At 41.9% G+C, this 12,185-nt stretch overlaps 1 protein-coding gene across 3 annotated transcripts in view; it reads right to left on the bottom strand.

Moving 5' to 3' along the window:
* Positions 1-723: 723 nt before the first annotated feature.
* Positions 724-12,185, bottom strand: part of MARK1 (microtubule affinity regulating kinase 1) — a 127,377-nt gene continuing 115,915 nt past the window's right edge. For all 3 annotated transcript variants that reach the window (XM_075595571.1, XM_075595573.1, XM_075595574.1), the window contains 4 exons: positions 11,717-11,869; positions 10,702-10,956; positions 9,405-9,449; positions 724-4,978 (listed from right to left, as the gene is read on the bottom strand). In XM_075595571.1, the coding sequence (XP_075451686.1) occupies positions 4,624-4,978; positions 9,405-9,449; positions 10,702-10,956; positions 11,717-11,869 (808 nt within the window). In that variant the 3' untranslated portion in view covers positions 724-4,623. The remainder of the gene's footprint in view (positions 4,979-9,404; positions 9,450-10,701; positions 10,957-11,716; positions 11,870-12,185) is intronic.

Here is a 12,185-nt window from a genome sequence, read left to right on the forward strand (position 1 = left end):
TAGGCTAGCCACTTTATTTAGGCAGGGTTCCACCAATACTTTTAGTGGGGCTCTTCACATACCCAGTGGTCATTCCCACTGACCTCAGACACAGGTTGGGATCAAAGTTTAGCTATTATTGCCGTGGTCATTGTACCAGTATTTCCCTCTTTTCAGTGAGGATAGGACATTGGCAATCTTTACTATTACATCCAATTTGGTTTTTATTAATTCGCTGTTATATTGGCTCACATAGAATCATTATACTTTGATTCTACAGCGTTCTATTTTATTTGAGTTATGACTCATAATAAAGTGTTTTAAATTATTCATTCCTCATCCACACATACATTTATCCACCTATACACTTGTGATCTAGAGTGTATGAGTGCTCTCCTTGGGGATCTGTTTTTCGTTGTTGTCTATCTATTATTACCCGATTGTAGCACCATCACTCCTATACCTATTTAGCAGTAGCGAGGGTTCCCCTTCCCCCTTCCCCAGTCCCTATCCCCTCCCTTTGGTTCGTTGTTTGGGAGAACACCCTGTACAAATCACTTATTAAATGACCCCAGTGCCCCGATTACAAAGATTGAATGACATTTTCCTTCCACTTACAAGTTTGGTTTGTGGACAAATGTGGCATGCGGAGGGGGGGGGGGGTGAGGTCCACCCTTGTAGGTCGGTTCAGTTCCATCCACTCACTTAGACGAGAGCAAAAGACAAACCGCTTTATTACGAGAGCTGTTCAAGTAGGTTTTAATGGAGTGCACCAGAAAGTGAATAACTTGCATCAAAATGTCATCAATGTACACTAAGTAAGAAGGGCTAATCGCTTGGTTTTTTTTTTGTTTGTTTGTTTAAATCACCCTTTTTTTTCCGTCTAAGGCAACAATACACGTCCATTTTAGAACAAAACCATTACAAAAAATAAAAATAAAAGCTACATCACACAGTACAGTACAGTTTTTAAAGTCCATTTCAATCAGGAAGCCATTGCAGAAATAGATGGCAGCCACCAACAAAAGTTTTTTTTTAAATTAAAACAAAAAAATCGGTTCGGGTTGCAAAGTGGATCACGGCTTCAGTTGCATTTTTAAGTCTATTGACGGCTTTTCGACGGACTTCTTTTCTCACAAGTGTGTGCAGATGGGGGCTGGGCCCAAACATTTGTTACAATCATTACAACATTAAATAACATTGCACAATCAACCTCTAAAAGGTTAGTTCAGTACAAAATAACACGTTTTAAAATGTACCAGCACTAGTGGTTTTTCTTTTGACTAATTCAAGGAAAAATAATAATAATTTTTTTTTTTTTTTAGGCAAACGCCTTATTACAAAGCTGCACATTACAAGCATGGTGAAGTTGGAATAAATACGAGGAATCTGGTAAAATATTAAAGCACAGGTTACACGAGAACGAATTGTACAACCCACGGATGCATGAGTTAAGAGGTTGCTGCTAGAAACCATGTATGCTCCGACCTTTACCTCCGGGACGTGACCTATACAAAGCAAATCTCACAGGCCCTGCCTGGAGCCAAACAATTAACCCTGTGGCAGCCAAAGGGGCATGCAACGCATTGCACGCGCCTCTGGCTGCAACAGGGTTATGGGGCAGTCCAATAAACACACATATATATTGATAAACCATCATTTTTTTCCTCTTTATATTGATAACATAATTCAGTTTGTAAATCTCCAGTAGTTTTATAGCGGTTGATAATGGCCGTGCCAATTGCGGTCTCTGGCTCGTGAAAACAGCCACCAAAAGGGAAGGATTTTAATAATAACATCTGCTGCATTCACTGCCCCTGTAGGTATGGGCCCCCTTATCTGTCTATAACGGAAGCGCTGCGCATTGTATACAGTATATTCCATGGGATTTGTTGTTATTCAGCTGCTAGTTAGGTTTTTACATGTCTGAGTGCGTTCAGAACCTCAATCAGCGGCGCTAATAGGTACTGCAACTACAGATTAAAAACCGAAAAGTATCCGTTTAATTGCAAGTACGTGTTTAGAACGGTAAATTCCTGTGCTGCCCTGATTAACTGCTGTAGTTGGTCTTATACTTTTCACATCGATTAGCTTGCACTAAGGACGAACTTAACACAGCAGTGCCATTTTCTCCATGCCCACACGTTGGACGCAATGCATGGCTGAGTATGTGTAACGGCAATTGGACACCTGAACAATTGGTATTACAAGAACAGCATTCGCCAGGAAGCAGAGACACAAGTCCCCAGATCCCAAGCCAGCAGAATCCCAAAGACCTGCCTCGCCTGCTCGGAGAAAGTGCATCTACAGTAATACTGCCCTTTAAGGCTTAAACACCTACTTAGGGTAGTTTGTTCTGGTGCATCTGTAGTGACTGATGCTTGAGGTCTGAATGCATACTGGCCAAGCATGTGAAAAATCTAACCGGGACGCTATATAAGGGGAATGGAGGTGATTTCTATCATTGAGCAGTACTAAGGGATTAGGCCTTTTAATCAGTACATTATGATAGAGGAATCATTTATTACACTGTGTCCTTACATAACAGCCTTAAATAATAATAAAAACTTAAAATCATTAGTGGATCTCTGTGGCAATTCCCAAAATAAGTTGTGTATCATGCTGTCAGGCAGTTGGGTTAAAACTTACTTTTTGCACCTAATTACAACATTACAGCCTTTTTAAAATGCATATGCTCCCTGTCCTCTTTATTTGTAATATTCATTTAATTTCATGCTTGATCATGGAATGAAGCAAAGCGTTTTCTTCATCACGTCCGATTCGAAGACAAGTTGGAGAAGGCAACGTTCCTTTAACTCAAACTTGGAAAGTAATTGGCACTGCTGTTCTAAGTCCCCTTTATTCTAGTTACAGATGCAGTGCCGTGAAAGCAAAAACTCTGCATCTAGTGGTTTTCAAAGGTATTATTTTAATTAAGGAACCCTATAACTGTATTGTGAAATTCTAGAGAACCCCAACTCTCTCTAATAGCGTGTCTGAGATCAGATACATTGTAAGGAACCCCAACCCTCTCTAATAATGTGTCCGAGTTCAGATGCATTGTAAGGAACACTAACCCTCTCTAAAAGCGCGTCTGAGATCAGAGGCATTGTAAGGAACGCCAACCCTCAGATGCATTATAAATTCTTCTGTATTTGGTACAATTTTCAAATGACCTGAAAATTGCAGGAAACCCTTTATGGATACCCACAGAATCCAAGGGATCCTAGAAACCCCAGTTGAAAAAACCACGAATCTAGTTTAACCATTTCATGTTTTTTTTCCTTTCACAGACTTGCTATTTCACTGCTACCTCTCACAACAGGCTTTAAGAGTACAATTTAGAGCTTTTGAATTCAGTAAAAAAAAAATATATATATAATAATAAATGATTGTTTTCCTATTATCTGCTGTCCATGCATTTTACATCTCACTTGAGGGTGACTTTTCCCCTTATGCAATTTGAAGAGAGTGTCCGAAGTGAAGAAAACAAGTTTGCAGACTGGTACTGTACCACAGCTTTGCTCATCACACCCGCTTCAACTAGTACAGTACAAGGGGTCAGCAAACACTTCTGGGTCCTCCGTCACCGACAAGGTGAAGTCAGCCTCACCTTCCATAACACTGCTTATTTCCGAGTCACTGCCCTGCGTCTGTCACTTTTATAGGTCGCTGGCTGAACCCACCTCTGTCCCTTCTCTGCTCTATGCGGAAGAAAAGCGGAGCGTTTAGCTGGAGGCCTGTGGTTTCAGGAGTATTGGGGACATTACACAGTTTTTTTTTCCCACATAAAATAAATTCTAGCATTTACCCTGCCTAATTGTTTTTCGTTTTACAACTACAACTTTCAACACTGTAAACATGTTTGTATTTCTCCCCCTAGACACTGAAAGATCGGTACAAAAAGATGAGCAGAAGATTCTTTGCAAGGAAGGCTCATCTAATGCCCCTTCATAGGATCAGAGGTCTCTAGTGCCCCGCGCGGCAGTACAGCTGCAAGTCCCTCTGGTACCATTGGGGTATAGAACAGCAGACACAGGCTATCACCAAAATTGTTTAGCTAAAATTGGTCAATCTACAGCCGTCGCTACAAATCAGTCTATTTTTTCCATTTCAGTGAATTAAAAAAAAAAAAAAAAAGAAGGAATATGGGCATGATGGAAGTTACAAGAGGAAAACAAAAAGGTAACAGTAAAAAATAAATCATTATTTCAATAAACAAAAGGGAAGAACATTTTCATCTCCAACAAAACACTGAACATATATCTCTGTACAGAAAATTAAACCCAGCTATACAAGATCAGTTTCTTATAAGCAATCCGTTGTTTTGTGTGCGTCTATTATACAATTCTATGAACACAGACTGTGAACAAAATGTCCCATATAATTCCCTGTACATGTGAACGTAACATAGACTGGTTATTTATTGTAGAAGTCGTACTGAATTTTAAATTGTACAATTCATTATAACTATGTATAACCTTATTGCAGTAAGGGCATTTTCTGTAAGGAAAAGGCTCACGTGCCAAGGGTAATAATGCCCTTTACTGGTCAAGATGCCCAATGCTTGCACCCTGGCAGTGTAGGGTTCAGCAGTACATTCAGACATTGTACGTCATGTTGGACATTGTCCATTTTGTGGCTTCACAGTTTGAGCTCATTGGCGATCTTGGATGCAATGTTTTTGAAGGCAATGGAGGTCCCGGATATCCTCTTGAAGCGCACCCCATTGAGGGACAGACGTGGCAGCTTGCAGACCTCCATCTCCCACTGGACGAGGCTGTCCTGCCGAGCGTCTCCATGGACGCAGAAGAGCAGGAACCTTTCCTTCTGCTCGTAGTCGCAGTTGTTGGCATCCAGCACTTTGCGGATCTCCTTCATCATGTCGTTGGGGTCCATGGAGCTCGTGGTCTTCATGCTCCAAGTGAAGCGCAGGGAGCGGGGCTTAGAATCCTTCGCGTCTTCCCTTTCTCGCTCCTTCGGCTCCCCGGAAGTGCTCCTAAAGAAGGAAAAAGGGAGTCAAATAAGCAAACGGCATCATCTATTAACTGCCTTATCCTAATTATACTGTGAACTATTGAACGAGTTGTAACCCATTCAGTGTGGCATGGACCAATAATACATTGCAGATGTCACCTGCACTGATGGGGAAGGTCTTGCAGTACAGACATCTTAAGCAACATGTTACCAAAGTAATGTTCTCCTATCAAGCACTGCCACCAATTGATTTATTTACCGGTAGTCTACTTGTTATTTTCCCACTCCCCAATATTCAGTATACCATTTAACAGGTCGTATGGATTAGTGCAGACTGCCTCTTACTCTTTTCCAATGTATCTCTCATTTTAAAGGGCATGTTACAGTTACATTATCCAAAGTATGTTGAACTTCCTCATTCAAAGCAGAATTCCACCTACTCGATTTTTTTGATGTATTTCTTTTTATACGGCATGTGAACCAGGGCTTCCTCCGGAGACACGACGTGAAAAATTAGGGGAGCACAGGATAAATAGTGACTAATAAATATACGAGAACAGTGATAGATACATAAATAAGTACTGAAACTGTGAGTGCAATTGCAATTCCTGCAATCATATTGGAATATACACTTTTTGCCATACAATCTATACCATTGGGTTTTTGTCTTTTTCAACCCCGAGAGAGATTGAAGGAAGATCCCCATTCATCCCTCAAAGAGCACGAAAAAGAACAGAACAACAGTGTTATTTATCCATATTTATTTATTTATCACTGTTCACATTTATTTATTAGTCACTGTTGATCCTGCGCTCCCCCTAATTTTTCAAATCATTATTTCACTAGTATTTAGAGGTGTTTGTTTTATTTTGGGCACTTTTATTCACTTTAGTTTTAAGCGCCAGGTTATATTTCCTCACTGCTTCCTCCGGAGCCAACAGCACTATTTTAAGCTCTGAGGAACTGCCCGGTTCCTGAGATACCAGTGTTAAAAACGCCCTTCAGGGAAACCAAAGGGGCCATCAAACCTCACGGGCCGAAAAGGAAGATGCGACATCATCTCTTGCGGCTTCCAGTTGAAGTCCAGCTTAAACACAGGTTGGTAAGCATGTCTGGGATCCAATGGAGCCCCTGGGTTCCCATGCAGTATAAAGGGGGGATACGGAGGTGGGACTGCTGCTTTCTGTAATGCAATATTCTATCCGACTTGTTGGTACTTTAGAAGTGTATATTAAGTGCAGGTTAGGATATTTTAATGGACCAACGTCAGCGTTCTTTATAAATACAGTAGTTTAAATCAGATTTTTTTTTAACCGCATATGTTTGTCTTCAACATAAGAAAGAGAAGCCTATGAGGTGGCAATGTCGCTCTGCACACACTAGTATTCACCCGATGTACTCTGGTGGGTCCATTGGACATCAGCCCAACCCAAGGTGAATCTAAACTTTCTTATAAACGGATGTTTGGTAAAATAATGGAGCAATCTAGGATCTTCTCAAGCCCAGGTCACTTTTTGAAATGTTCCTGCGCCCGGCAGCATGTGGCAAGAAAGCATGGTCTGTGACCTCTGCTGAATAAGTCAGCCCGACTAATGTCACAGCCCTGATCTAGAATGGAAAACTAACAATTGCAACCGGAAGTTAGGAGAGATATTATTGATGCCCAGATATTTTCCAGGTGGTAACAATCTTCAATGTGCAAACGTGTTGTTTGGCACGTCCAAATACTATTTGGCCAGCCCTACTATCTGCCGTGTAAACACGGTAAGAGGTTTGCAAGGCATACAGATGCAGCGGCAGTTATTTGAACATATCACGGAGCCGTTTTCGTGTGCGGTGCTGTACTCCACGCGGCCAATCACGCGGCTTCTGTGTTTGAATTTCATGGATCCCGATTTCTTTGGGTGCAATTCGTCACGTATCCGTGGCATAAATGAATGAATTGTAATGTGTACAATACAGTACTGTGTCAATTTTCAGGTGTTAAAAACCAGAACACTAAAATGCCATTTTCTGCACTCAATAAAAACGAGTCAACACGCGGTAATGATGCGACATGACATGGGTATTCCGAGGTATACAACACGCGGTAATGACGCGACATGACATGGGTATTCCGAAGTATACAACACGCGGTAATGACGCGTCATGACATGGGTATTCCGAGGTATACAACACGCGGTAATGACGCGTCATGACATGGGTATTCCGAGGTATACAACACGCGGTAATGACGCGTCATGACATGGGTATTCCGAGGCACACAACACGCGGTAATGACGCGACACGACACGACACGGGTATTCGGAGGTGTACAACGCGTGATATGTTCAAATAACGGCCACTGCATCTGTATAGATACATCCCTGAGGATTTAGTCCTTCCTGACCACACACACACAGTGTCTCGGTTTGTTTCGGGACACTCTTTAGGTTTGGCAAGCGACCGCAAAATAGCCATGTAGAAATGTCATGCTCCTCAGATAAAATGTCATGTTCTAAACCTCTTTATCACCAAATAGGACTACAACCCAACACAATGACGGGAAGAACAGAAAAACTAAATATGTCAAATAGTATTTGCAGCATTTCATTTAAACTCGGCTGTAAGCCGCAGCAGCAGATGGATAGTACTTCATGCACAGACATGGAGGTGACATGCATCTGGCTTTATTCTTTCTGGTGTGTGGTACAAATCTGGCCTGTAGCCATAGGGGAAAAAAATAAATAAAGATTGGTTGCAGCTGTATTGTTTTATTTCTACAGCTGCGGATAAAACATAAATAAAAGCTTTACGCACACTTCTTTTTCTGATTATTTATCTTGAACCTGCAGTATTATTAGTACTTACGTTGCGGCTTCCTATTACCTCCCGTGCTGCCGGAGGTTTAAACCTCCATATTGTTTACGCAGCCGGAGATGCTACTTTGGGCACCTTCTGAGGTAATTATCGCAGGTAACAGGGGGTCCCCAGAGCTCAAATTAACGGGGTGCAGCTCTGGAGACCCCCTGCTTGCCACCTTTAATATTTACTAGTGCTTGGTAATTAATCCCATTTAATAGTGCAAAAAATATACAAATAAATATATCAGTGAGCAATGTGACCCGTTGCCTTGTTACGAAGCATGGTCACCGACATAGATATATAACAAAATGTTTTGTGTTCTGCCGGTACAGAATGTAATTTTACCATTATAAACATCACAGCTGCTACCCATGTGGATTATTATTTCAGACCTAAACACAACACTACGGCTATAGTCTCCTGGGAAGATGTTTGATAATGTCACAAGCCCTCTGCCAGCAAAGGCATAACCAAGGAGTAAACAAACCGTGCATTATACGGTATATTCCTAAGAACTCTGTGCTGCTTCCCAACCATTATACACAGGACCCCCACAAACTGGTTCATCTGCACAACTCCAATTCTCCTGAGGTTTGGCGCTAGGCCAACTATAAAAATCCCATTTTAAACAAGTATTTTTGTCTTGATGGAGTACAGTATTTGTGTTATTGAAGCAGTGTGAGTTCCTTCTTTCTCTGTCACTGACTCCCTGACACTTTTTGTCGTGCGTTTTCTTTGCCACTTTCTCCATCTCCCGGTCTCTCCCATCAATCTGAGCCCGTTTTTAAGTTCCATTGGACCCCACCACCCCCCATGTTGGGGAACACGAACAATTTGTATCATGAACATTAAAACTATGCACCAAACATGGAAGTCCCTTACACAAAGCTCCTACCTACTCACACTATGTGTATGCTATACACAAGCCAACACAACACACAATCATTTACACAGACCTGTAGGAAATGTTCTGTTGTGAAGAGTCTGCATTACTCTGCATCAAGTTACACGGCCCTCCCAAGCAAGAACAAGCATGAGAATAAGTAGTGTTTAGATATAACATTAAACATTATTGTATTATTTATTGCAGGTTATACGTTTGTAACGTATATTTAAAGAGACCAATGATATTCCTAAAGATGCAATCCCCGATATTCTATAAAACAATTTTTTTTAAATAGAAACACATTGTTCACTATATCTTTCTTTACCCAGCTCTGATACGTGTATAGCTTTTAGTTTATTAACCATTTATGTGCCCAAACGGCCAGTCACACACTAATTTGCTAAGCGTTGCAGACCTCACTGGAAGCCAATGGCCCTTCTTCAGGACTCGACATCTCTCAAACAAGAATGGTTCTGCTGCTTAATAATTCAATGCATATATTATCGAAGGACTTAAAAACATAGATTTACTTATTTTATTTTTTAAACAGGGCTTTGTTTTCCTGTATCTGGGGAAATTGCATTTTAAAGGAATTAAACGAAGTAAAATCTACATGATGTTTCTCAAGCATGAGAACACATGTAAAAGGCAAGCATAGCTGGAACAGACCCTGCAGAAGAGTAGCCCTGCGGCGTAGTTGAGAACAGTGGCTCCTCACCTTGGGGTGTCTGCTCTGCCACTGGCTTCGCCTTCACTTGGATCCCTGAAAACAAAACGTTAAGGTTCAGATTCAATGACAAGTGACAAACAAGAATCAAGACAAGTTCTGTCTGGAAAGGAGATGAAACCCTTTGGCATACTGTAAGTGGCTATATAGGGAACCATTCTCCGAGAAGTAAAACGCGTGTGATAATCCGGAGACAAAATGTGTGTTCATATGCGATCAAGGAAGGGAAATAAAGCAATGAGCAAAGTTCCGGAAGGCATCTTGACCCATACTTACTAAGTGATGCTATAACGCAACACATCTTCCGGTGCCGAAGAAAACGCAACCTTATAGGACATTCAAGTAAATAGACTGTAAAGGGGTCTTCCAGTGCTAGAAGGTACTGAATGGCATAGCCCAGCTTAGGCAAAATGGGCAGGTATTTTTGTTTCCCCGGGCAAAATAAAATCTCCAGCGCTTGACATAACATGACACAAAGAGCAAAATATCCATCTGCTCTGACTCAGCATCTGAACTAATTAACCCCCCTTAGTAACAGTCCAGGTGCAGAGGATTCTGGGTAGAAGAATAGTAACAGTCCAGGTGCAGAGGATTCTGGGTAGAAGAAAAAAATGGAGAACATGTTTCCACTACCATTAAAGAAGAACTCCACACTGGACTTTTTTTGTGAGGGGGGGGGGGGGTGAGGGGGGGGTTTGGGTAGTTTGAAAGAGGGGGGGTGAACCTGAACCAGGGGGGTCCCTCGGCCACGGCCCCCTATTTTCTTCCTGAACAGAAAATATCTTCTTTAGTTGGCTTAATCCTGGACAGCCAATAAAAAATACAACTTTGTCATTGCAGCGTTCTATTAGTGACCCCCGATAGCCATGTTTTAATTGTTGTGTGTCAAACACTGGCACAAACAAAACCCACAAATATCTCGGGAACCTAGAGGTCCATGGAAAACGGAGACTGCAGATCATCTTCAGGGGACCTCGCTGGTTCAGGTGGACTTTAACAAAATAAATGGTTATTAGGGAGGTGGATTGCTGCTTTAAATAACTAGATGATCACTTTGTTGATCTAGTTAATTTACTCTTCTGCATACATTATTAACAATGATAAATGTTATAAAAACAAAATATTCTCATGGCCTTTCAAATGGAAAATCCAAGAGAATTTTGATAGTGCACCTTGTGAAATGTCAGCCGTAGGGCGTTTTAAAGATGGCTGTCCTATCTTATTAAGAGTCATTTAATACTCAAGGAAGCTAATAAAGCCAGGTTGTATGCGCCTTCCAGTAAATTACCTGCGGACAAACTTGGAAGTGATCTTGCCTATAATACCAGTGGACGTTCCTCTTCTTGTATGAGAGAACGGGGTGGTCTCGTGGGCAGGCGATGCCGGCGGTCCGTTATAAGTGGCGGTGCGGCGGTCCCGGAGCTGCTCCCCATGGAAGGTGCTCCGGCTGGTACTTCCGCGAGGGAACCGAGTCCGGTCCGGAGTGGAGGTGCTAATACTGTGAGCAGAGGGGGAAGCAGCCGGCGCCCTTTGAGTCGCACTGCTGTGTAAGCAAAGGGAGAGACACAGGTAGGTCATTTCTCATTGTAAAGAGCGTTACTTTTCATGACCACCCCTGAAAACCAACATGCAGAGAACCTCTATATACTATCAGCCTCCAATTAGTGAAAGAGGCTTAGCATCACCATTACTCATTTGCAACCTAATGTGGCCACTGAACAGGCCACGGACCATGTTCATTTTCCTAAGGGTCCTACAGGGGTCACCTACATTTAATGTGCCTCTGTCAACGAAACATCTTTAGAAGAACAGATCTTTGGGGGGGTCGCTAACAGAGAATGCGAGTGGAGGCGAGTAGGTCGCAGCAAATAAAACACTGAGGTCATTCAGGAAGGAGGGGAAACGTGAAAGGGGCGACTCTCAAACTCCAAGGGAGTAAAGGGTATAGAGGAGAAGAGGGTAATCAAATCGTGGAGAGGTCTAATAGGATTAGCAGGGAGAACTGCCCCATGGACTTCACTATTAAAAGCCGCTCTCAGTGCGGTGATTAGGATGGAATCCAAAACTGTAGACTGTTGAGAATATTTAATGAAAAATCATTTTTTTTTACCCAAAAATGTAGTGTAGATTTGTGAAAAAAAATAAAATAAGTGATACTACAAACACACACTGCGTGGTAACCAGTGATCATTAAAGTAAGTACGTCACAAACTCAATGGTCATCATTTGGAAGCAACCTGAAATGTGAACAGTTAGAAGTGCACGTTCCTAACATACGCATACGTTATGATTCTATTGGGTACCTTGGTCGATAACCTTCAGTACCATCTTTAATCGTAGGTAGGGTGACTTTAATGGGATGGCCAGAGGCCGACATGGACTTCTGGTGGCGAGGTCGTGTTGTGGGCACGGCGGAGCCCGCAGAAGGAACGCCCCCCGCCGACATTTCTGTTAAGCTGAAAAACATGAATGTTCCCGTCACTCACTGCGTACAATTTCACCAAAGCTCATGGGAAATACAGCAAAACATCATATTGTTTACGGCCCGTTGCAAAGTTAAGCGTTCAGGCGTTAAATTTGCCAGCTAATAAAAATATATCTTCAATTATGAAACGACCGGTAGAAATGTCTACCTTGAATGTACATCATTGTATACTTTACAGGGCATTATAATACAATAAGTTCATCAAACAAGATCAGATAATAGGAAAGCAAATCCCTGCCCCGGAGAGCTTACAATCTAAGTATGAGGAATGCGTCTGCTTCCAAGTC

This window comes from Ascaphus truei, chromosome 4 (genome assembly GCF_040206685.1).
Source record: "Ascaphus truei isolate aAscTru1 chromosome 4, aAscTru1.hap1, whole genome shotgun sequence".
NCBI lineage: Eukaryota > Metazoa > Chordata > Amphibia > Anura > Ascaphidae > Ascaphus > Ascaphus truei.